The sequence below is a fragment of the Dreissena polymorpha genome, chromosome 8 (assembly GCF_020536995.1).
Source record: "Dreissena polymorpha isolate Duluth1 chromosome 8, UMN_Dpol_1.0, whole genome shotgun sequence".
Lineage (NCBI taxonomy): Eukaryota > Metazoa > Mollusca > Bivalvia > Myida > Dreissenidae > Dreissena > Dreissena polymorpha.
In genome coordinates, this window is record NC_068362.1 from 4,455,624 (window position 1) to 4,482,605 (window position 26,982).

The window sequence follows — 26,982 nt, forward strand, 5'->3', positions numbered from 1 at the left end:
TGAAAGTCATCTGTCCAAACAGATTGTCAGAAACTAAATACTGTATACATATTAGCCAGTTTTATCATAATTATAAAGTGCTTTATACATATATATTTTAAATATTTCAAAAAATTTATGCTAAACATTAGTGTCATTTTCTTCTATTTTATAGGACCTTGTCGTATGCTTGATTCAACTCTTACACGTTCTATGATTCATGAAATAGTACACACACTAATACATCCATACCTTTGAGAATTGTAGTCTTATAATATTTTGCATTGTATACTGCTAATTTATGACTTCGATTTGTGCAATACTCGATGTTTAGTCTTCAGACCACATTTACTCTGATGCTAATGGGTAACTTGTATTTTTATGCCCCCGGTAGGGTGGCATATAGCCGTTGAACTGTCCGTCAGTCAGTAAGTATGTCAGTCTGTCCGTCCGTCCGAAAAAAACTTTAACGTTGGCCTTAACTTTTGCAATATTGAAGACAGCAACTTGATATTTGGCATGCAATTTTTTTTTCAAAGCGTCGCAGTGTTTCTGACGAACACATCTCTTGTTATTTATAAAGATTAAATATACTTTATTAATATGCATTAATGATACTAAATATTATGTCCTTGAATTATTATTTAGGTGTTATAATTTTTATATTAGAATTACTAATCAATTTATTGACTTAACACAGCATGACATGTGATGGTTGTCTGTATGCATATGTTTGACCTAATTGTAACCAGTGTCAGTGCGCCTTAAAATCTTGATATTCAACGCAATTTGCATAGCGAAGGAAAATGCAGTTACACGTTCAGCCTCATTCTGCAATAAGACGCGTCAGGTGATATGATTGCTATCTAAACGTAGTATCGGTGTTCATATTGTGAAACTGGTCTATTATTCGATTATGATTAATTTGATTAATCAAGTTAATTTTTGTTAAAAATCTGTTAAATGTTTTGAAAATTATTGTATAACATAAAGGTAATGTATAGGGAATTTAGTTACCTACACATTCTTTTAAAAGAAATTTGAATTGTAAATGTATACTTCATTTATTTTGTAGGAATTCTGAGAAACTTTGGCACCATGTATGGCGCGTGAGCGCACAATGTATGTTGGCAAAAGGATATTGGAATAAGCAAAGGTAAATTGTATGTAAAGGAGTCTTGACAATTGCAAATATGGTTAAGTGGCCCTAGCCTTCATATATAAATAAAAAGCTGAAGGAGTATTTATGAAAAATCGTGTAATCAAGTGTGCAATCTGTTACATTTTATTTATTAGCTCATCTATTTTTTTGAAAAAAATTTATGAGTTATTGTCATCACCTTGGCGTCGGCGTCTGGCTAAGTTTTGTGTTTAGGTCCAATTTTCTCATAAAGTATCAACGCTATTGCATTCAAACTTGGTACACTTACTTACTATCATGAGTGGACTGGGCAGACAAAGTTAGATAACTCCGGCGTGCATTTTGACAGAATCATGTGCCCTTTTTATACTTAGAAAATTGAAAATATGGTTAGGCTTTATGTTTAGGTCCATTTTAATCCTTAAGTATCAAAGCTATTGCTTTCATACTTGCAACACTTACAAACTATCATAAGGGGACGGTGCAGGCAAAGTTATGTAACTTTGACTGGCATTTTGACAGAATTATGTGCCCTTTTTATACTTAGAAAAATGAAAATTTGGTTAAGTTTTGTGTTTTGGTACACTTTACTCCTAAAGTATCATATATATTGCTTTCATACTTTAAACACTCGCAAATTAACATTAGGGGAAAGTACAGGACAAGTTGAATGACTCTGGTTGTCATTTTGACGGAATTATGGCCCTTTTCTTACTTAGTAACTTTGAATATATGGTAACATTTTGTGTTTGGTCTACTTTACTTCTCAAGTATCAAGGCTATTGCTTTCAAACTTCAAATACTTTCATGCCATTATGAGGGTACTGTACCTGGCAAGTTGAATTTTACCTTGTCCTTTGAATGACCTTGAACTTTAAGGTGAAATTATTAAATTTTGCTAAAATTGCCATAACTTCTTTATTTATGATCAGATTTGATGGATACTTTGTCAAACCAACTCTTACCTGACATACCACAATAGACTCCACCCAAACCATCCCCCACGCCCCCCCCCCCCCCAGAATGCCCCCCCCCACCCAAAAAAAGTACTTTTTTTTCTTTTTGAAAGATCATATAAAAAATGACCACACCCTCACACTATACCCCCCAACTTTTTTTTTTGAAACATGGTGTTTTTTTTGCATTTTTGGAAGATAATGTAATAAATGACCACATCCCACACTATACACCCTTTCTCCACCCCACCCCTCCATCCTTTGTGATTGAAGTATAGGTCCCTTCACCTCTAAAATCAATAGATGAGCGGTCTGCACCCGCAGGGCGGTGCTCTTGTTAACAATCAAAAGCGACATAACTTAGAAGCTTCACTTAGTTTACTTTGTCAGACTGGCGTAGTGGATATGGTGTTCACCTAGTGATGGGAATCTTTTTGGGTTCAACCCTGTTTATTAGCGTTTTCTTTATCTTCATATATACCAAGTACTGATTATTCCCAGAAAACAGACTTTAGAATGGCTTAATAAGCCTAAAGCTTTCAATGCAATCAAGCATAAATAAAATGGCTTAACTCTAGCATGAATGCTTTTGTATTACAGGGACTGAACATTACACAGTCATTTCAACATTTAGAGTCTTGTCAGCAATGATGGAGCAGTACATCAGATTTCCAGAATCTCTTCATGAGCTGAAGATCATTGCCGATGGATTTTATCAACGATGTAGAATGCTTGGCGTTGTAGGGGCTGTTGATGGAACCCACAGTGCATGTCCTGCTCCAACATCCGAGCATAGGTCCTTGTTTATCAGCAGTTTAGTTCGTCAAGCAATCTGTGACAGTAACTTGAAATGTTTGGACATATGCCCTGGATGGCCAAGTTCTGTGCCCATTTATATAGGAACGGTCCAGTGGCGCATTAAATGGAAACTCTTCCGAATGAGTACCATTTTCTCGAGGATTCAGCTTACCGCCTGACAAGAAATCTTGCTTGTTGTTCCGTATCGAGGCAATGGGCATTTGTATCATTTGCAAAAGATACTGCGATATTTGTGCCTGTGTTCATGCTTTATAGATGATTAACAATTGAGAGCCATAACCTGTTTTGTAGGATGGTGTTATTAAGTGGGACAATGAATTTTGTGAAGGTTTAAAGACTGGAAAAGATAATTTAAAGTCAAAAGAGTTCTGTTATTGTTAAGCATGCTTTATTGATTTGTAATGTTTGAAATATAGCATTATTAACAGAATAAAATGTCCATAATTTGAATATTCTACTGTTTTCAGCAACATTTTATTTTATTTGATATAGTACAAAATTCTGCATCATGTTATATCATGATCCGTTTCGTGAACAATGACATTTCAATGTATATTTAATAATTTGGCAATGGGTGTTACACGCAATGGCCCTACCATTAGCCAAAAAAGAAATTGCTTAGTAGTTTTGCCACCTTCTAGAGAAAAATACTTCTCAGGAACAATTGCATTTCAGAAAGTCTATGGCTAGTAAAATTTGGATTTCTTTGGGATACCCAAGGTTACCTATTTATTTTTAATGAATTTGCAATAAAAAGCTTTGAGAGAATTTTCCAACATAATGTCACAGAGTCGAAAAAGTGTATGGAATAAAGTGGAAGTTGATATAATGTGTAATACACATTATATGCTTCTTTGATTCAAAGTTTGTGTTTTCACCAAAACTGCAAACATAGTAAGCTTTATTGTATTGCAACTAAATAAAAGATTCATATTTAAATTGTATTATTTGAATGCGCTGTCTAATACATATGAGCCTCGCTCTGTGAAAAAGGGGTTTAATGCATGTGCACTCCATATTACCCCTTTTCACAGAGCAAAGCTCAAATATGTTCAATAAAACCAAAGATAATCAAACATAAAATTAGACATTTAACCCTGTACCACTCGAAAACGCACTAAGACGCATTCAAGGATTTTTTTTAATTTAAGACCTTTCTTACTGTATTAAAGTTTTAAAGGCTTTGTTTCCAACACAAGGATACTGATGAGCAGCATGTAGCCATTTTAAAATTGCCTCAGAGCAGGAAAAGGTTAATAATAACACAACATCAATTATACTTAAGTTATTTTAACACTTCGGTTCCAATCAAAGTGCCATAGCACCTATAAATTTGGTATGTAATTATTTCATTTCAAGGAATGGCACAGTGGTAAAGAAGTTTACTCTTGAAGACCCTGGTTTGAATCCCAATGAACCCAAATTATCTTTTTCTTTTATCAATACAGCCTGGCTTTTATAGAACCGATGTTCATACTATTGCAAGTAACTTGCAACTGTTTAACCAAAATCGGAGATGGTGAGAGGCAAAATTAATGGCTGTGCAACTTAAATTATCTATTCATACTCAAACAATATAATGTTGATTTACAGTTTCTTGTACAACATGCATCTAATACTACAGCCAAATTTGCTTACAAAAAATATTACAAAAAACACAAGTCATTGAAGACTTAACTTAATGGCATCAACCATTTAGCAGGAATAAAATATAAAGAGAAAAATTATGGCAATTTTTTCATCTGAACATACAATTCTTGATATACAATCCCATAGCATATAAAATCGACAGTTTACTATTTATCCGTTCTATATGTCAGCATAAAGACAAGATGGTATTGACAGTGCAATGAAACACAAGCAATCCTATTACACTTGCTTTTAATTATATGAACTGTACCTTCCTTAACATTCAAGAATTTTAATATAAATACATGATGAAAGATGAGCTTTTTCTTGTCTTAAAATAACTTGATACTTTGCAATGACCAAACAATACAACTCAACATACAAATTATCCAACAAAATATATTTTAATGACACAATATTTTTATTCAACAATAGGAATAGCTTAAGATTGCAACGTATTACACTAAAGTCACAATGTCAATCTAAGCAAAGAGTAAAATCATAAAGAGATGTCCACAACCGATGACGTGCAAGCTGGCTCTAAGACAGATATCCACAACAGAGATTGTCCTTGCTGGCTCTGACTCTAATGTCCACAAGTAAATAACATGCAAGCTATCTCTGCCTGATGTCCTAAACATATGACGTGCAAGTTGGCTCTAACACAGATGTCCACAACAGATTACGTGCAAGCTACCACTAACACGGATGTCCACAACAGAGGATGTGCAAGCTGGCTCTAATACTGATGTACAAAAGAGATGACGTGTAAGCTGGCTATTACACGGGTGTTCATAACCGATGATGTGCAAGCTAGCACTAACACGGATGTCCACAACAGAGGACGTGCAAGCTGGGTCTAACACGGATGTCCACAACAAATGACGTGCAAGCTGGCTCTCACTCGGTTGTCCACAACAGATGTCAGATGGGCAAGCTGGCTCTGCCCCAGATATGTACACAGAAGATGATGTTCAAGTTGGGAACACTGCTACAGCTATAAAATACAAAAACCATGTTTCATACTTGCATATTATTTTACTACATGTATTTCTTCCACAATATAGAACATTATACTCATTATTTGCATTCTGCTATTGATATCTGACGGTTTACCAGATGCTTTGTTTGTGTGAAGATAGTTCATACCAGAAATTAGCCGTAAAACACTTTTTAGACATAATGTGCATTCTGCTTTAAGAAATATAGCTCACAATTCACTGGTTAAATCAATTTTTTTTGGACTAAATTGGCTTGCCATGCAGACAAAATGTTGAGTTTTGAAACTGCGTTGTATCTGGTGTGAATCTTGTGTTATTTTATTTGGTCAGTATATCAGACATGTACACCTGTTATATGTTAACTGTAAGAGTTTAGAATGTCTTGACAGTCATTGTGTTTGTAATACATTGTGTTATCTTTCCGATTTGTGTGACAGTTAAATATAATAATCAATAATCTTGTTCTGCATGCCGGTCAAACTGTTCCGTGGTAAACACCTACCCATTGTGGTCAACTCGTACCTGTTGTTTAGTCCACTTGTACCTACCCGAACTTAACCCGTACCCGATATACAGAAAAAGGTGTAGGATGGTTAGCTTATAAGTCAAACTCATAGAGACAATGTTTATTTTCCTCTTAATGTTTCCACTTAAATTATCTAAGCATTTCTCACGCAAGTTGTCTGCTGCAGATATGTATGAAGCAGCGAAAGTGTTGATGAAAATTGACACTTGTGGTTGGTGTCTTTCAAGAGTTTGACAATTGTGACAAAATAATACAAATGTAACAAGTTGAATAGTTTGAATGAGGTACGAGTTGACAAAAATGGGTACGAGTTGACCAAGGTACGAGTTGCGTTTGGGATGAATTGCCTGTAAAGCCTTGTACTTTTTATTTTTAATTGAAGATGTATACGGTGCTGGACTAGAGCACACGACTACCATAACAATAACTTGGCTATCTACTAACTGAGCTTAAGGGAAGATGTTTCTTACCCACAAACACTATCTATATATTTCATTTTTTGACGACATATGACGTGTTTATGTTTTATCAGAGACGTTTGCATATCGACAAACCGTGAAAACAACACTCGATGCTCTTGAGCTGTTTTAATTGCATTCAAATTCATAATTAATGTATGTTAAATACTAACCTCATGGCTAATGTCATCAAAATTGATCACTCTTTTGCCCTTAAAATGTTTTGTGTTAATGTGAAACAGCCGTCATCATGATGACTGCATGAATGCTAGATAAGACGCGAGTTTTGATTGGTTCATTCTAGGTGTCGGAACCAATCAAATTTTATCGCGTAACCACATAGCAACCCGAATTTCGTGCAGTAAGTCAATGCTATTGAAAATTCGCGCGGAGTAATGAATCTTCTGCGCGATATTTGATTAGCAACCCGCAATTTACATAGCAACCCGACTTTTGTACAGAAGTTCAATGTCTAATTATTCCGACGGAAGATATGAAAGTTCCGCGCGATTTTTAGACCCCGCTTTTTGTACGTTGTTTTATCGACAATTGTTCCGAGGAAGATACGAAAGTTCCGCGCGATTTTTGCACAGTTCGCGAAGATGAAGATTCAATAAGCGTTCCGCGCAATTTTTGAACCCGCTTTTTTCTACGATGATTTGCACAATTCCGCGAAAATTTGGTTTCTCGAGATTCCTACATGAAATTTCCGCCAGAAATGATAATAACTATATAATTATATGTATTTTAGCGGGGTCCCCTTTGGCTTTCCATAATTTTTTAACTTAAATACATATTTAAATCTTGACACAAACATGTGTTTGTTGTGTGGATTGACTAGAAAGTTCATGACTAAACAAAAGCTGCTTTAGTAAGAAGCATAACATTGGTCAGACAGTTACCACCTGTTGATATTTAACCGGCCTCACTTTATTTGTAATCGAATAGGTTTAAGTGAACAAAAATAGATTGCGAATTGTTAAAAACACACTGAAAATAAAAATCTTAATGGGGCCTTATCATAGATTTTGTCATGTATTGCAAATTGTCATTAAATGCTTTATATTGATAAATGTAAACATTGGATCTAAAAAGCTCCAGTAAATAAAAACAAAAATACAATTACAGAAAGAAAAAAAGTAACCTTAAACTGGGCTCGAACCACTTACTTTTGGAGTAAAAAGTCTATCGCTTAGATTACTCGATTACTCGGCCATCCGTGCTCATACAATGAATTATGTATTTTGTACTTTATATAAGCACTCCTCTTAGTACCTCAAAATGTAACGACAATAACAGAACTGCCCAAATTATTCAATCGTTTCGCGTTGCAACGCTTGATAATTTTCGGGTTTTTAAATCCTCAAAAGATGCATATAATGGATATTGTAGAGCATGGTTAAGGTTCTGTATTACTGTTTCCTCACACATACCAACTACAACGAAAAATCGCGAATCTGAAACATTTTTTTAATTTTGTCAATTTACCAAAACGTGAAAAGGCCCCTTTAAAAAAGTAAATAAGATAGGAAAAATACATGTGCTTATACCTACGTATTTTCATGCAGACGTCGCGGAGTGTACATAGTTATATATTTCAAAATACTCTGTTGTTTTGGAGTTTGAGTCAATGATAGCGCCATGCTGCAGCTGTTGTTATACATTTGTTTACGATAGCCTAAACATATATACTTCGAAACAAAAACTTTGATGAAACAGGTTTTCATTATTGTTCACAGTTCCTCACGTTTGTCTAACGATATCTTTCATCAGTTGAAACAGTCCATAGTAATCATACTCGATAGGGTTGATATATAAAGCCACGAAATTCATTTGCAGTTAATCGATCAGAAATAATCTTGATCGCGGGTTCGATCCCCGGCTCGGCCGCATAGCTCGTGTGAAGGTTAGTAATGGTATCCTTTATACAGCCTATCTCTCACTGACCTCTGATTTAAGTGGGGCAGTTGTCAGTAACTGACATACGTATTGCCACTTAGTACTGATTAAACTGGAAAGTGTGAGTTGATTAATTGACTGCCGTTATTCGAGTAAGATATTGTTGCAAACGGCGAAAACTGAAGTTAAAAAAACAAAGAAAAATAAATAAATAAATGAAAAAAAACGTTAAGCAAACAAAGCAGGAAATATTTCATTTTGAAAGCAAACAAATGAATTCTTTAACGTTGTAAACGTTTGCGCTGTTTATGATATAAATAATTTTATTTTAATAATTTATTAATAAGAAAAAGGAGACCTTTTCTCAAGTTAATAATTCATAAAAAGGCGGTCAAGAACTTTAACATCGTATTATTGGAAAATATTTATAAATATATATATTTTTTTCTGCAAAGAAATGTTTTAAAATTGTATGTTTTTGATATTAGTATGTATATTAAATGATTAACGTAGTCTTTTTATAATCTAAACATCGATTTGTTATATGATTGAATAGACAATGCACGTACACTAAAATTTATTTATTAAACTCCACTTTATATTTATGAAAAAAAGTAAATACTTGTAAAAGAGTTTTATCGAAAAGCGTAATCGAATGTTTAGGTATACATATTTATAAGATAGGCATTGAATGCACTCTGAATATCGTACAATGCGGATTCATTTCTATTTGCTACATGATCGATCCAATATTTAGCTTACCTGAGTATTAAGTGCTCAACGTGACCTTTGTGATTTCTGACTTACGTTGTCGTTCGTCGTAAACATATAGTTCGTTACTACTGCAGATGCTCAATATGTATTGTAATGTTTTACCATGCCAATCCGCAAACAAACCGGCAATCATCAATTATATATCAAATGGGATAGAAAATAAACTAGGGCTTATCTAACAACAAACACTGCTGTCGTGGACTTTAAGATATAAACTGTAATATAAGCCGAATTCAGCCAAATTAAGGATGCAATTCGGCCATTGGGTTAACTTGAAAATATCTAGGATATGTTCGAAACTGGAACAAATGGAATTAAAAACTAAGTAACCGGGTATTTTGTCAATAAAACATTGTTTCCAAACTATTCTCTAAAAATTCCTCAACTCATTTCTTCTTTGCCCGTGGTCCCGTCTGGGACAAAAGCCGCCAACCAGTTCTTCAAAGCGTCTCTCTCTTGGGTGAGTTTCTCAAGCTGCCCCGAAGTCTTGCCCCCGTTGTTTTGCATCTGCAACAAGGGTCGCGGCGCCAGGTATTTCTAAGCCGCCTTCACTTCCTCTTTCATTGGATTTTTCAGGTGAGAGATTGCTTTATCGTATTGGATGCAAACTTGCGAAGGGTGAGGCGTATCCATCGCAAACGTCTCTGAAGGATGTCCTCCGTAATTTGCTGCTGCTTTGTTCTTCTTCATAATTCCTCATGAATGATAATGTCTGTCCATCGGATCTTAAGGATCTTTCTGAACGTGTGTATGGATTTTTGTTACGGTGGTGACCGTAGTTCTCCAGGGGTCTGCTTCGTAGAGTAGTATTGTTTTAACAATGGTATTAAAGAGCCTAATCTTGGTGGAGATGCCAATCGCGCTTGATACCCAGATGTTCTTCAGCTGATGAAATGCTGCAAGTGCTTTACCGATGCGGGCTCTGCATCTGTGTTTGTTCCTTAATCTTCAAGTTTGTAAAATTAGTTATATTGTTTTTATCCTGTCTCTGTTGCAAACATTGACCAAATAATGCAGAGTCGGATAAACTAGTCGATATCCGGCAGTACATCACGTGACCGTGATCTAACCGTGAGTATGTATTCCTACGCGCCGATTAAAATGTTAACGTGTTCTAATATTTGACCATTGACATTTATTGGGACGCATAATGAATGCTATCGTTATATTAGACTATATAATATCTTTTTTTCTTCTTTAAAACATATTACCGAACCAGCTCTCCGTATTTATCATTTTCATTTACTTGATGACGCAATTTATGACGTATCTAGTGTGACGTCATTTCTCAGACAAAACATACTATCTAGTTTCTCTCATGATTTAAGGGACAACATTTTTGACGTGGTGGTTTTAACAGTATTTTTTCAAAGAATTTAAAGCATCGAACGAATCATAAACGTTTTCCGGATTGTTCGTTTGTCATTCATAAGTGTTAACTTCGATAGGAATAAAATAATTCGCTACGACAGGATTACGATTTCGTAGATCGGGATTTGGTTCAGAATGGTTAGCATTCGATACAAACGCTATCAAAAATAGTGTGGTTTAAAATACATTTCGATACAGATGGAAAAACAGAAATGGATTCCGACAAAGGGATGGAAGAACAGAAAATGGATGTGTAAATCGTTGTTAATGTTTTGTTATGAGCAATGAATTAAAGTTGTCATTAAGGTGAAAACAATTTAGTTATTGTCGCTAAAGCACGCCTTTTTTTCTTTTTCTAAGCCTCAACGGATAAACTTTCTCCATCTCGGCACCAACCATGTATTCTCTATATATTTGCAATATCTAGGCCAATTACAATAATAGGTAAAGTTGGTTCAAAGTCACCCAGTCAAATTGTAGAAAAAAACTCATTATCATTCTAAATGCAAAGTACGAGAATATCCTGATAAAACTTTGTAATAATGTTAACATAGATATTAATAGGCCAAATTCGAATCTAGCGAACGTTAAGACACAAACTAGGTAACCGTGTCAAATTTTAGGAAAAAAACTTTTTAGCTCTCAATTTGTCACCTGACAGTATGAAACTAGTGTCTAGATGAAACTTGGCAGTTATGTTTATATCGGAAATGTCTAAGCAAGGCTCGAACTTTGTTTAAATTTGGTGAAAAACTATGTCGCAATTTAAAATCTTTGAAAATGACTTCAACAACACGATATTAAAGAAACTTTACCAGAATTGTTTTTTGACCATATCGGGACCACGCTGGAATCCACTTTATAATCAAACTGTATTACTCCATATTGCTTACACTAGGTTCAGATTTATGTTGATACAATCAAAGTTACGTTAACTGATGCGTCAAATGAGGCAAAAACAAGTTAAACGGGTCAAATCTTCGAAAACAATTGTTACTACGCAAGAAGAAACATTCCACGTTTTACGCATCTTGGTCAGAATATTTCTCAATGCAATGTCTAGGCGATTTGCAAATCTTGGCTGAGTGCAACCGAAGTATTTAAGTTGCAATCGGTCAATCGCTTTAAACAGATCTGGGAATAAGAATAGCTTTTCTAATTATTTTTCTGAAGTTTATTCAATTCTAATTTTACTGAATAATACAGTTTTCGTTGCAGATCTGAGTCCTTACATAAAGCAACATCGAGTGCAAAGGAATACCAGATGCAATAAATACGTTTAGCAACATAAAATGTTGAACAATAAAATGCATTGTGTTATGTATGTCCCAGTTTATATTAGGTTAGAATTGTTTACGATGATTATTTTAATGAATAATAAATATTTAAATAATTAGTGGAGGATTGCGGTTTTTAAGAGCTGTGTAATTCCATATTAACATACGCATTCTCATCTTTTTTTAAGTCAAGTTCCATGTCCAAAACCTGATTGAAAGGCGCATTAGTTGTCGCTTGTGCTTCTTGAGTATCGTTCGGTGTCAAATAAGAATAAACGTGGAATGACGTTTCAGCCAGTGATTCATATTGATTCACACGTTGGGATTCTGAAAAAAGGAACGGTGGTTTATTGCATGGTGTATATGCTTTAGATTGTCTTCCCAATGCGTGTGTTACTTGAAAAGCATGCTTCAGAAAATAGACAATTAAGTGCTCTTGTCTACATCCAACAATTTAGAAAGTCTATCGTAAATACATTTAGATGTTTTCTTTACATATTTTTTTATTATTGTGATGCTTAAAATGAATTTGTATTAACACTTCAATGTTAAACGAATAATTTCAGGCAAAACATAAGGTTTGGATATTCTAAAGAATCCGATGTGTTTTTGAATTGACCGTTCCAATGCTATGACATACGGTTGTTTTACTTCTGTGATTTTGGTTTAGGGAATTGCGTAAATTTGCCATTTTAGTAGACAACACATTAGGATATGACATTTCAACAGTTCCGAGGCGATACACAAAGTTTATCCAGTTGTTTATGTTTATTGCGCATTTGGCGCGTGTTTGCTGTATTTTATGTGTTTATGCTGTTTGGTTTTTTATTTCTAGTCAAAAATATACCACCACTTACTTTAAAATGGATTCTCTCCTTCTCCTGTAGCTTAAGGTTAACTTCAATTTAAACTCGAGTTCTTATATTGTTTTGTTTTATCTTTGCACATCTTCGATGATTTATACAGTGGATCAGATAAAAAGTAAATGCTTTTACTTTAATAGTCAAAGCTTCTACGGCAATAATCAATGCTTGGAAAAAATAACGATCGTAATAACAGGCAGTTAATCAAACAACCCTATATAGTATTTTATTTTATGCTTTCCGGTGGTTTATAGAGAAATATCAGTGAAATAAAATTGGTATTCCACTGTTTTAAACAGTGAAAAATAACAGTGACAAATATCGATATTTTTCACTGTTTTACTGTGAAATGACGTCATTTTTTCGACGAAATGACGTCATTAATCCAGCGAAATTATCCAGTTAAACTCATTTACAATGTAAATAAACGGTCAAAAAAGCATAAAATAAAAAGAAAATTTGTTGGATTCGATGGAATATCGATTTTATTTCACTCGTAATCATAGAAAATATATATTTTCACTCGTGGCTTCGCCACTCGTGAAAATATTGTTTTCTATGTTCACTCGTGAAATAAATTCCATATTCCACCGAATCCAACAAATATCCTCTATATATTAATATTCGGGAAAAATGTTTGTAAAATAGACTAGGGCATTTTTGTATAAGATTGGTTAATGTTTATGCATGAACGTTTATTTCGTCCCATATGGTATTCCTTTATATTTTTCAAACGTAAGATTATCAAATAATGTATTGATTTACTTTTATGAATGTGTTTCTCCATAAATTATTTCACAATCAAAATGAAAATGCGTAAACCAGATGTTATAATTCAACCAATGAATCCGGAAGGTTTGATTAAATGTCAAATGGTATTTTGATCCGTTGCATGTAACGATTTTTTTTAATAGGTTGTTAATTAAATTTCCATGTTTGTAATTTTGAAAAACTGCGGTTTAACTGTTAAAATGTCAAGCCATCTAATGCAGTTACTTGGCATTTCTGTTTTTAAACTCAAATGTGTATTTGTAATGATCATACCGACTGTGCAGGTGTCGTATTCAGCATTCAGATTAACATATTGGTTGTTCGTTCTGAAAAAAATGAATTGATTTTAACTTTGCTTCAAATAATAGCATGTATTGCATTGACTAAAATAAATATTATACTAAATAAATGTGCATAATCACTTAGCTCATGTATATTAATAAAGAAACGAAAAATACATACTGCGGTCTAGATAAGTCATCATAAAGGAATGCAGGGCTCGGATCTCCTGAAATATATTACCAGCAATTATAATATAATATATATATATATATATATATATATATATATATATATATATATATATATATATATATATATATATATATATTTAATTAGAACAATATAAACATACATATCTCAATAATCTAAACTTTAATCTTAAAGTACAACTCATTTCGTACATACGTTGCATATTTTTTTTATATTTCCAAATAACTAGCACCAAGCTGACTGCCACAAGAGTTCCACCTACAGCCCCTCCTACTGAAGACCCAATTAACGTAGAAGAACTGCCACCTATCGAATATTGTACTATAATTACATGCGATACTTTAACACCTTATTATATGTTCAGAGTGTTAAATCTGTTATAAAAGTGTGTGTGACGTGTTTGACATACATAATAAATGACAATTACTTATTCAAACGCATGTCATTAAGCAATTGTTCGTTAACTAAAATGTTAATATTGTGCGATCATTACAATCATATTTAAATTATCAAACTCTTACAAACAAATAATATTACTACATGAGCAAAATGTGCTCACTCAACTGTGTTTGTTAATGACCTGATGTCTTTAAACAACACAAAAACCATACAATGCAATGTAAGACATACCCGATACAGCAGTCTTTGTCATCACACTTAGCTTGATGGTCTCATTCGATTTCCCTACATAATTTTCTGCATACAGTTTGACGTCGTACGTGGTGCCCGCAGCTAATTCAAAGATAGTCAATCGAGTTACTGTTGACTTTACGGTTTTGTAAGTCCAAGTCTCATCGGCTACTTTTTTATAACCTATTATGTACTTTTGGTCTTCATTCCCGTTCATTCCAGGCATCCATTCAATTGTCAAAGAATCTTCCGTTACCATGGCGTAAATAACGTGAAATCCTTGAGGCATAGCGGGTGGCTCTAACAATTAAATCAATTATTTTTGTTAAGTGTCTTATTTATATTCGCATATGGCGTATATTTTTATTTTTGCAAAATGTGTTTTACCCTTATACAACGAAAGTCATTATATGAATGATCATCAGTTGGTATTATTATAATCTAGCAATTTCACGTTGCAATTTAAGTTAGATATAAAACTGCTGAAAAAGAAACGTATTTCTTTTCAGAATACGAAGTAAAAAAATAAAATGTTGCATAGACATACCATTTTCTCGAAGGACAAACACATGTTCTGTAAAACCAAGGTCATTGTAAACACGAACCGAATAGTTTGTAAAGTCGTCATTTTGTAGTTGTGTCAATAACAGACTTGACTGCAGTCTGTCGTCTGATATGCTGATCTGATGTCTGCTGGCATTATTTATTGGTTCCCAGTATTGTTCAACAAGCTTTCGCCAAGAATATGCCGATTTACCATTTGGTGGAGGATACGCCACAATTGTGAACGAAAGAGTAACGGAAGTATTCATTTTTCTAAAAGACGTTTTAATTGGGGGAGTAAATGGCGATGGTCTCGGTGAACCTATTAAATTTAAATAAATTATTAAATACAACTAAAACGTATACATTAACATTGATACAAGCTGGGGCAGGAAATGCAAAGCATATTCTGTTAACTATTTGAAAGCTTTCGACAACCTCACGTGTAGCCATGGTAATCACCTGAAATTTTCAATATCCATCACAGCAAAATCTAATCCCTGCATGGGGTCGATTGAATACAAATGCATTCATCATACAACTCATTTTTGTTTAAATAATTAAGAATGCAGCAATATATACATTAAACTCAGAACGTAGCGTTATATAGAAAACATTCGAGATTATTATAGTATTTCATTTCAGAAAGAAGGCGTAATGCAGAGTACATAATATCTCTGATTACCAACATGGATTAAAGCTGCATATAAAGACAAAAACAATTGAACAAGTAAAATATTTTAAAATATAAATAACATTTTCTTGGATGTACAAATTGCTGACAAGATATTATCAGAACGAAAAGAACAAAGACACGTTAATACCAACGGGATACTAACCGTTGCCCTTTGCATGAAAGTGAAAGCGCGTTAAAAGTGCATATCGAAAGCTACATGTAATTTTTTATAGAGAATAACAGGTAACTGTCTGATCGTTTTGTAATATATCAGGCGAGGCTTAGAGTAAAATAACGGCGAGGCTTGCCGAGCCGTTATTTTATTCGTGCCGAGCCTGATATATTACAAAACGATCAGGCAGTAAACTGTTTTTCTGTTTATCATACCACTGACACCACTCACCCCGTTTTTCAAGAAAAAATGAAAAATAATCGCTACGACCTGGAGCCGCCGCATTCGTTTATCGCGTATGAATCTTTCTAAAAATAGCATTGTTCATCAACAAGAAAAGTAGCGCCATTTAATGTAATTTAATAACGCTTTTCTGTCTCTTTCTTCTTAAATTCTGCAACAAAACTTTATGTAGCAATACTTTATTTCACAAAATAAAAGCATATGGTATACATTTTAAGGCAAAACTTGTTAACCGTTGCAACATGTCAAGGCCAGTGAAGTCGCTCACGTCTTCGCAGTGTGTCAACACGTGTAAAGAATTGAAGTATGTTTATTACAATTTGGAATATATACTGCGCGTTTGGTTTACTGTGGTAGTTGTGCGTAGATATTGAGGTTCGGCACGTTAAGTAAAGCTCCAAAACACATGCCATTTATTGGATTTTGGCCAGGAAACTGTGCTTGTGAAACTGCCGGGTGGGTGGGGAGAGAAAATGTTCATTTCGGAAGTGTTGACAGAAGTGCATGAAACAGATGAAGTTGCAGTAAAACATGTTGCCAAAAGGTTTGAACATCTTTTTTGTGTTTGTTCGGAAATTTCACTGTAATGGATTATCGATTGTACGTTTTTGTGTCCTGTTATTTGCATCATTTCGGTGGGTGCGATATTGGAATCCCTTAGTTTTTGAACAAGGTGTTTTCTAGCAGAATGATTACTTATGTTTTTTTTTTTTTTCAAAACCGGCCTCGATTGCCATAGTTTTCAACATTTTGGGGAAAAAAATCACCAAGTTTCTGCCGTGATTAAACAGTGATTAAATTTACCTTTTCCTTGTTGTTATTTTTAGATTGTTCTGCTTTGCTTTCAGGCAGTCACTTGTAAGGTAAAATTCTGGACCACTGCTCCGGAAGATAGAGTATGGGTACTTTGCTCTTTGAAGTTTCCGCTCAAAGCTTCCCACGATGCTACGCAATGTGACAGGCTCGTATTCATCACCATCATTCTTGCGAATGGAGAGCAGATATATGCAGCAAGATATATATCTAGATGGTCGACTGATAAATTGTGGATTGCCTTCGTTTCGCCTTTCTTGGCAAGATATTTTTGAAATCGACTCACATCTGCCAGTGTTTTCCGGATGGTGTTTTTGTTAGCCTTCAATTATTTTTTACATCTTAGGTTGTTATTTCTATGGCGTCTGATATGTTTTCACTGTTCTCAGTTTTTGATTTTGTTGCAGTAAGGAATTCTAAATGACTTTTATTTGAATTGACATTTGCATTTGTGCTTTCATCAAATGGTTCATTAAACACTCAGATTTATTCCAAACTGATTGGCAAAGTCTTCCTAAGATCGACATAACAACTTCCTCCATTAAACCGTCCTAAACAATGTCATCTTATCTCCATCCACAAAGTCTGACATGGTAATGTTTATTTATTGTATTAAATATCTTTTTTAATGTTTAAGTCCTCAAAAGTTTTCAAAAGAAATTAACTTTAACTAGCCTTATGAAACACAATTCCTGTGTCAACATTGGCAAACTGTAGAAGACGACAAATGTAACCTTAATAATCATTTATGATTTAAAATTGTTTCATTATTTATGCATATTACATTGGGTTTTATTGTGAAGTGTGTTACTATTTTATGTTTTACTATTTTTACTGGTTTTTTATTGTTTGTTTTTATTTGTTTGGTCTGTTTATATTAAGTGCTGAACTTTTGACATTACCTTTGACCTTTGATGTTTGCATATGAAGGCGTGTCGAAAAAAGTAGTCCGTTTGTTACATGACGTCATCAGCATGTACTTATTCATTATTAATATCTGGAAAATACTTTTTTCTGTTTTTGTTTCTGTTTGTGGATTAAATGTTATACCTCTTGGTATCAAATTGTTTGTTTTGATAAATCTGATTCAGTTTTACAATAAAACAAAACATATTAATTAAGTCTTAGTAGCCTCCACACATGACTAATATATGAACTTCATGTTGACCGTGATATAAAAAAGGTATCAGACAACATGATATCAAGCAGATATTAATGTGGTGGTATGATAAAAATGAATGAACATACCATACTTTAAGTACTTCTTAATGCATGGGCACTTTTGATTTAGATAGAGTGGTACAGTTATAAACAATAGCGCGATTGAAACAAAATTGTGTTGGGATTGTTTGGATTGTTTGTTTTGTATTAACGATTTAACAAATATATCAGGGTTTCCAAATAAACATATTATTAAAGAAACATTGCATTATTATTTGTGGCTAGGCGAAACATGTCATAATGCGTCTTTCATATGACGGCCACGAGGATTATGAAAATTATTGGATAGTTTCTTGCGTGTACCGCTTTTTCAGGGAGTGCACCAATTTCAAATGAATAATATTACTAAACGATACTATGTTTTAGTATGTGGTATGAATGTAATATCGCCCCCTGTTGAAAAGTTCTAATTTAATTATGACCTTGAGTTATTCGAAAATATGTAAATTAATATATTGAATGGACCCTGGTATATACTTATATACACATATATATTGTGTTTACTTACATAAGATCATGATTTCAAATTCCATCACTTGTTTTATAGCATTGTAACTGTTGTTTCCTTCGCATTGGTAGACACCCATATCGTACTCACATCGTGCATTTGAAACTCTGGCGGAAATTGTGTTGTCGTGTATTTCTCTCAGTAAGTGTTCAGTTCCACGAGTTTTATTTACAATTTGAAGTACCGCTACAGGGTCACTGTCAGCTTCGCAGTATAACGTAACATTCTGACCTTCGATTATGGAAGTAGTATTTGTAGAAAATAACCCATCGATGTTAAATCTTTTTATGGTGGCAGGGTCTACAAGATTAAAATAAGATATAACACATTGTGTTACAGGTCTGTTAAACAACAATGTGTATTCAATATTCCCGAATAAAAATGACGTTTCAATGTATCAATAGTACTGCTCGTACATTCCACATCCACGTAAAATGATGTTTCATCGAATGCCTCTTCAATGTCTCGTCCTGTAGGGTCCAATATGTTGCTTATTTTGCAGGTGTAAGATCCTTCGTCAGCGATCTTCAAACGTGTCAACGACAAAGTTTGCTCTGACCTTATCAAGGATGTATTTCCTCGAAACCACATGAATCTTGTCTCTGGGGGGTTTCCTGGTATGTACGGACACACAACAGACAACGTTGTGTTCAATAGAACTGTGTAATTTCCAATGAACTGAGCGGCAGGTGGTGCTGAAATAAAGAATATAATGCCATTATAAAAAGAAAGTGTGCCAATTGGGCCTTTTGCTTGTAACATGTCATTTGATGTCTAGAAATCACTAGCTGTCGGATTGGAAAATGCATCGCAACTTTTAGTTGACCCCTATACCTCTCAATACGCCTATATTTGCACAATTTATTTTTCGGTTTTTACTTCGATAATAAAAAAAACATTTGTGCCGGGATCAACTTTTGTAAACACAATAAATTATATATATATGTTATTGATTAATTTTAAACACATACCCTATGAATTTAATTGTCTTTTACACGTTATGTTGTTATTTAATATGATAGATACGGCATTTTAGTAGTTCAATCTACATGTAAATACATGTTATAGGCTTCCGGTTGTTGGTCTTGATTATAAACACAGCATATCAACTATGACTTGGACTACATACACAATTCAGTCTATGAAAATTTTAATTTTACATCAAACTTACTCACATAAAATTTCAAATGTAAACGATGTAGTGAGATTTCCTTTAACAATCTCATTTGAGAAGGTTGAGTTCATTTCATTGATCACTTCAAGTGTGTATATATTGTTACTGCTTTCTCGCAGAGTTTCAATAGTGAGTTGAGTGCCATTCTGTTCCTCTCCCCAAGGCAGTATCCATTTGTAGCGCAATGGGGCTGGGTTGCTTTTGCTGGTACACGTCATTACAAAAGGGTCATTTTTTGCAGCCCGTATAATGTTTGATTTTATGGTACTTGTTCCGATTTGACACAATGGAACTGACGGTGGATCTGAAACAAATACTCATATTTTCAAATAGTTTATGATGCCATTTGCAAAACTATGTAATTAACATTGTACACCTTCTACATATAAGCATATTGTATCGAGGTATATAAGACTGATATCTCAAACTACCTAAACAGTTATGAGAAAATCATGATTATTACATATAGACGATTACTAATCATGCACATACCCAACACATCGATTAGGAAAGTCCGTTTGGATATGACCGGTGTATATCCGTTTGAAACATTACAGTAAATCCGTTCACTGTGCTCTTTAGCTGTAAATGCAATTGATAGACTGCTTGTCGTGACATCGGCGATCACAGTATTATTGCTATTCCCAGTAAGGTTCACGTCATCAGAGTAATCAAACGGCGTTCTATTGTCAAGATACCAGGTAATTGTGGGCGTTGGGCGTCCAATTGATGAAACACAGCTGATGTAATTTATTACCACACCGGAAAGGACGGACACTGTTTGAATTTCTGGTATTAAGGTTACATTTTCCACTGGAACTAAATGATTGAAAATATTCATGAACATTTCAAAAACACATACTCGGTAGAACGGCATTAGCACGTACATAAATAAAATGCATAGCATATATTTCGAAGAAACTCAAAACATCGATGAGCATGGTCTATTTAACCGTGTTTTAAGAGACTGCATGCATGATGATTATTAAATAAGTGTTTATATGATAAGTGTGAACTACTTAATAAATCTAATGGAAATGGTTTATTTGGCAAAATTAATGTTCAAATGTTCATGTAATTATTATAAGAAAAATGTTACAATTATATGTGTGTTATACCCTTATTTGTGAAGTAGATCCCTGTTTGTGGCTTTAAGTTTTCGGAAGTTGTTATGGATTTTCGTTTTAGCTAATATATTGTTGCATTATATTTTAAAAGAGTATAGCTGTTTGCACTTGTTTTGTTCATCGTATTTCCTTATATATTTGTCTATATTGTGTGATGTTGGACGACACATCTAACAGTTTTTCCAAAATACAGTGTTTTGTATAATGACTAATCGGTGACCTTCATTGTATCTAATAGGCAAATATATTTTTACGGTTTTGACAGGCAGAATAAATGCCATAAAATATACGCTGGTACTAAACTCAATATCTGAGGTGTAAAATGAGTTTGAATGAAATACGTCACGTATGTTTAATCAACAAATGGTTAATCATGTTTCTGAATTAAATAAAACATCATTATCATATATATCGCAATTGTTTAAGAGTTAAGAATATGTGTTATTGATTGCTTATAACTATATTTTATCCTTCGATGTGAAGTTGTCTTCAGTGAATGTAAATATGAACTATATGTCCACACTATATATTTCTATATCGTATTGTCTTTGAATTGGGATATTTATGTTTTAATCAATTCATAATTGTAATTATGTCATCATTATTGTGATTTTAGCTTGCGTATATACAGTAGATTGTGTATTTAACATACAGCGGCCCTAATGTATATTTGAGTCGCGTTCTGAGAAAACAGGGCATAATGCTTGTGCGTAAAGTGTCGTCCCAGATTAGCCTGTGCAGTCCGCACAGGCCAATCAGGGACAACATTGTCCGCCTAAATTGGATTTTTGCTAAAAAGAGACTTCAGCACAGAAGGACTGCACAGGCTAATCTGGGACGACACTTTACGCACATGCATTATGCCAAGTTTTCTCAGAACACGACTCATTTGATAAAATCAACTAAGCTTGTGTGGTATGTTCTTCACGCTGATATAGTGGGCAGAGTTACATTATGTACGACGTGGCATGGAATAATATAATAATAATATATTCTTATTCAAATTAATGTGACCCTCTTTATTTATATGATCGGTTTGGGTCTGTAAAATACAATAAAGATGCCATCAAGATTATATAGAACGGTCACATGTTCTTGTATGGACCGCTCGTGCTCAATATGCGTAAAAATATTGAAGAATTTCGTCACCGCCGGGTTACAAGAATTACGTCACCGCCGGGTTACACGCAGCTTACATGCACCGTGCTGTGGCGTTTTTTATAGTGTGGTTTTCCTAGTGCGACTGCAAAAAACTGACACATTATGTGTTATCTTTTGTACTTTAAATAATATTTAAATTATCTTTCATTATAAATGAAACATACTTCTTATTGTAAATAGTTTCTTGATTAAAACTGACTTTTTTATTTAAGTGCAGATAAAATGCTTAACAAGATGAACATGTTCGCTATTAAAAGACATATTAAACAAAACCCAATTCGGACACAATGTCATTACAGTGACCGACCAGACAGCCCAACATTCATAAGGATTTCACACTTCGACTTCGGTCATTATACAAGTTGGGGCTGCCTGACTGGTCAAATGTTTGTCATGTAGGCCCTCTAGGGGGTTTTCTTTTTCTAAAATGTGCATGCATTATGTAAAATCATCTGGTTTTGGCTCGAATTTGCCATGTTTTTACTGTCTTCTAACAAATAACGAAATCTTTTATTCTGATGAAACTGTAACAATACATTATATATTATATATACCTGAAATTGTTTCATGGTAGACACGTCCGCATTGTTTGATATATATGAATTCAGTTTGCAGTTTCATTTGCAGTCATATAAACATAGTTAACCTTTGAAATATAAAATTTAAAAGGAAGAAAATAGTATGACAATCACATTACTTCCTTTCATTTGATTAATTTATGACATAAACAGAATTGCTTGACTAGTAATACTTTCAGTATGCCAAATTAAATTTAAGTTAATTACAAATTTGGGAAATAATGCACTAATTAAACTGAAGTACTTTGACATGAAATGAAGCCGTATTTTTATCTGATATATTTAGAAACACATATTTTAACGAAATAACTCAGTATTATGCAATACAATTAACTATTAGATCTGGTAACGAAAATTTAGAAAGCTTAAATGCATACCTAGGGTGTATATTTAGAAGTATGTAGAAAATGTACACCAGTTGGATGATTTTCAAATATTTTGTGAATTTATTAGGTAGAAACTAGATGGTTTCATGTTCAACAACTATAACACAGCATACCACTTTTGGTGTTGAGGATGATTATTATGTTTATTGTTATTGTTATGTTGTTGATACTGAAATTTTTGTTAGTGATGATGATGTATATGACGGTACTTAACAAATCAATTATCGTTCGGAGAATCAATAATCCATTTATATCAAAATGTGGTAGTTCAATATATACTTACTTAATGAGCATTTCAATCAATTTTAAAAACACGTTGGATTAACTGTATTTTATAACTCCTCATTTAACGTTGTTGATTATTTGTGAATTAACTCGGTATTATTCAAGCCCTAACACTGTGTTTGCATACTTATTGTTGTAGGCGGAAATTTATACGTGTAAGATTACTTCATTTTAGGCACCTGGAATGACTACATGTAAACCAGTCGAATATAATTATTTTTAATCATAGCCAGGATACGTGTCGCTATTTTGACTATAACAGAAATTGTGTTATGAAATGCTGCGATAGCATTACTACGTAAAAACAACATAATAGTGCTACAAATTACAAATATAAATTGCATACATAAAATGTACCAATACTATACGTGTATATATACAATCACTAAGTACTCGCTTTTAATATAATTACATTTTGTTGATGATGAACATAAGACGGTCTTTATTTTCAGACATTATTGATGGAAATAAAAAGGCATTTTTTTCTTTTCAAATATTTAAACTGACACCACCCATCCATCGTCTAATGAGTACAAATTGTTATTTGATTGTGTAAATATATTGTCATAATTGTGAACACCTCTTAATACTTTACAGCTGAGATGCGCATATTTACTTGCAATTGACAAGGTTAATTACAGAAACTACTAAGCATACTTCATTTTGTAATATGATAATGTTGATAAGATTGTGCCCAACACGATGTTATGACTTTTTGAGCTTGTATCATGACTAAGACGTACAGGATTATGAGGAAAAACACTCCGCACAGGTATTCCATTAAAAAATTGAACAACTGTTGGATAATAATAAATGGATTTTTGGAAATATATCCATGACCTTGGAGCTTAAAGGCTGGTTCTGTACCAGGACTTTTTGTTGCCATGCTAGTCACTTTCGCAAAATTATGTAAAGCTCCATCTGTCAAGGATCAAACACGGTGTTATGTCCCGGATACAGTATTTACTTTTAACTTTGACATGGGTCTGGTACAAGTATTCGTAACACGGCATTGTCCTGCTAACCTCTTATTCAAAGGATTCTATGATTCATCCATACTGGACGAAGTTATTCTTCGGACAAACAGTTCCGTCAACAGTATTCCGCCAATTCTAATTGTTGGTTTTTCATATGGTGGAATACGATAAACAGAAACTACCGTAAAGATTTAATGGAATGTAATGACACATTTAAAAAAGTAATATCAGCCACAGTTATTCTTTCATTTTTGGTGTAAAAGCATTGCGTTAATTATTAACTTACCTTTCAATGTAAGGTACAATGACGACTTGCTTGTTTCATTGATGAAACAGGTATATGTTCCGATTGATGCGTCTGTAAATTTGCGAACTTTCAAGAAAAGTTCTGATATTTCTTGTCCATACGAAAGGCTCTCCAGTTTGAAAGATGATGAGTTTGTGACTGATGTAATACCGAATATAAAAACCGCAACACGTTCATCATTATGGCGGTACTCTATTCTAGTTACTTCCGACACATTGCAAACTAGACAAGAGAGGGTGATTTCAGAGTTCATATCTACAAAGTTGGTTTTCGATGTCAGTGACACGCTGCATGAATCGATATCTGAAAACCATCACTCCCTGTTACATAAGCGTTATTCGGCAGATTATGACCATAATTATATTAAACTTCGGTGGATAAACGTAATTTAAAATAAGCTACTATAATTATGTTGTTATCATTACCAATAACCTTTAAATTTACTGAATTTTTTACTCGTATGCTGCAGCTACATTCCAATGGCAAATGGATTATTATAATTAAAACTCATTACATGAAAGACTCTCAATTAAAAATAGTTTAGTTGGCGAAGACGTAAATATCCCATTGACATTATTTCGGGAAACTATTGTAAACTATAACATCGCACTAATAAAAATAAAACTTGCTGAACACAGCAGGTATATAATTGATAGTATGGACATTTCACAACATACAAAAACACACCAACAATGATTACACGATCATCACCTTGAACTGTACACTGTAAAGCGGTTTTAAGGCGCCAAACACTTTTTCAAACATGTTTGAAACAAAATGCTATGCTAGGCAGCAGATGCGCCCGAATGGCTTATTCAGCTTCACTTCTAGTTTCGGTGCTACCTTTGGTCGTTTTGAACAGCACAATCCCGAATTTCAGCCATCGATGATAAATATTATATCTTCATCAGAAGTGTCGGAATTGCAGTTTTAATTTATTTTAATACATTTTCACCTTGTCCATACTTAATCGCGGAAGTTGGAACAATATTTATGTTCATGTATCATTGATATTGAGCTTATCGCATCGATAACACTATAACATCATTGTTGTCGTATTCATGTGCACGTGCATAATTGAAGAAAAACTATAAAAAAAAACTATTTTCCTATTCCGTTAGAGCAAACTTTTCTGTAAACTTGTAATCAGCTTCGACTAAATATCTAGCTTTTACTTAAAATAGTGACATTCGTTAAGTCTTTGGAGTCAATTTATGCTTCAGGAATTGAATGGAATATTTGATATGGAATTTAGTGTTAATTTAATTTGTTTGTATATAAAATTGTTTCAGTTGTGTACAGCCTTAAAGAACGTAGAATATGACTTTTATTTTTCCTAAATAAAATACGCTTTGTGAGAACATTTAATTACAAGTATATTAAAGGAAAATTCCACACATTATATCGTTGACTTTTTTTGCGCTCGAAATTAAAATGTGCAAGTTCGAATTGTGTGACTTCATACAAATAACTCGCTTTATATGGAGAAAACATCATCAATTTTAACCTTCTGTATCGCAATATGTATTTAAACATAAAACTCATTTTACATACGTGTATCCAGACAGTTATACATAATCCATAACACAATATTCAGAAATAGTCTAGCCATCACTTTGATTTTTTTAACAATATATTTACAATGGCGAGTACGAACGACTTTTGAACCAACTGAAACCTAAATCCATGTTCAAATATACTGACAGTGCATCCGATATGTGATAAGGAAGTTATTAATACTCATTTTTCCTCATCGTGTTTTGTGTACAAACAGGGAAGTTAAGTATGCCTTTAACTAATTGTGCGACATACCAAAGAGGTGTTTCTATTTTATCATTCAAAATACTTTGAACATCGCGTGTCTAAATGAAACGATACATATCCATTAAATGTGGCTTTTCGCCGTTGCTATTGGTCTGGGAAGCATTTATAACATTGCGTCGAAGGTGAAGATATTCGGATAATAATTGTAACTGAAGTGAAAATGTTATTTTGTTAAAATCAATATAAATTATTCGCCATCAAATTGCGTAATGCCACCTTATTCTGCTGAAAACAGTATTGACACATTATAATCAAACTGTATTTATAATAAAATGTTTTTAGATCTTGCGAGCATAATATTAAACATAAGCTATATATTATATTAACCTATACGAGTTGATTTAGTTTACTTAAACCAGCTAGGTCACAGATTTTCAGGCGTGTATACATGAGGCGAAACA

At 33.6% G+C, this 26,982-nt stretch overlaps 1 protein-coding gene and 1 long non-coding RNA gene across 2 annotated transcripts in view; both read right to left on the minus strand.

Moving 5' to 3' along the window:
- LOC127842527 (uncharacterized) overlaps positions 1 to 15,448 on the minus strand; it is a 106,554-nt gene extending 91,106 nt beyond the window's left edge. The window contains exons 1-2 of the long non-coding RNA XR_008031686.1: positions 15,134 to 15,448; positions 14,759 to 14,886 (exon numbers count right to left, since the gene is read on the minus strand). This is a non-coding gene — a long non-coding RNA (uncharacterized LOC127842527). The remainder of the gene's footprint in view (positions 1 to 14,758; positions 14,887 to 15,133) is intronic.
- A 1,572-nt stretch (positions 15,449 to 17,020) lies between these two features.
- Positions 17,021 to 25,031, minus strand: LOC127842171 (hemicentin-2-like). The gene is made up of 5 exons (XM_052371525.1): positions 24,737 to 25,031; positions 20,429 to 20,755; positions 19,938 to 20,240; positions 19,186 to 19,457; positions 17,021 to 17,203 (listed from the first exon to the last, which is right to left on the minus strand). Exons 1-5 carry the CDS (start codon positions 25,008 to 25,010, stop codon positions 17,021 to 17,023), a joined length of 1,359 nt encoding a protein of 452 aa, XP_052227485.1. The 5' UTR covers positions 25,011 to 25,031.
- Positions 25,032 to 26,982: the final 1,951 nt, after the last annotated feature.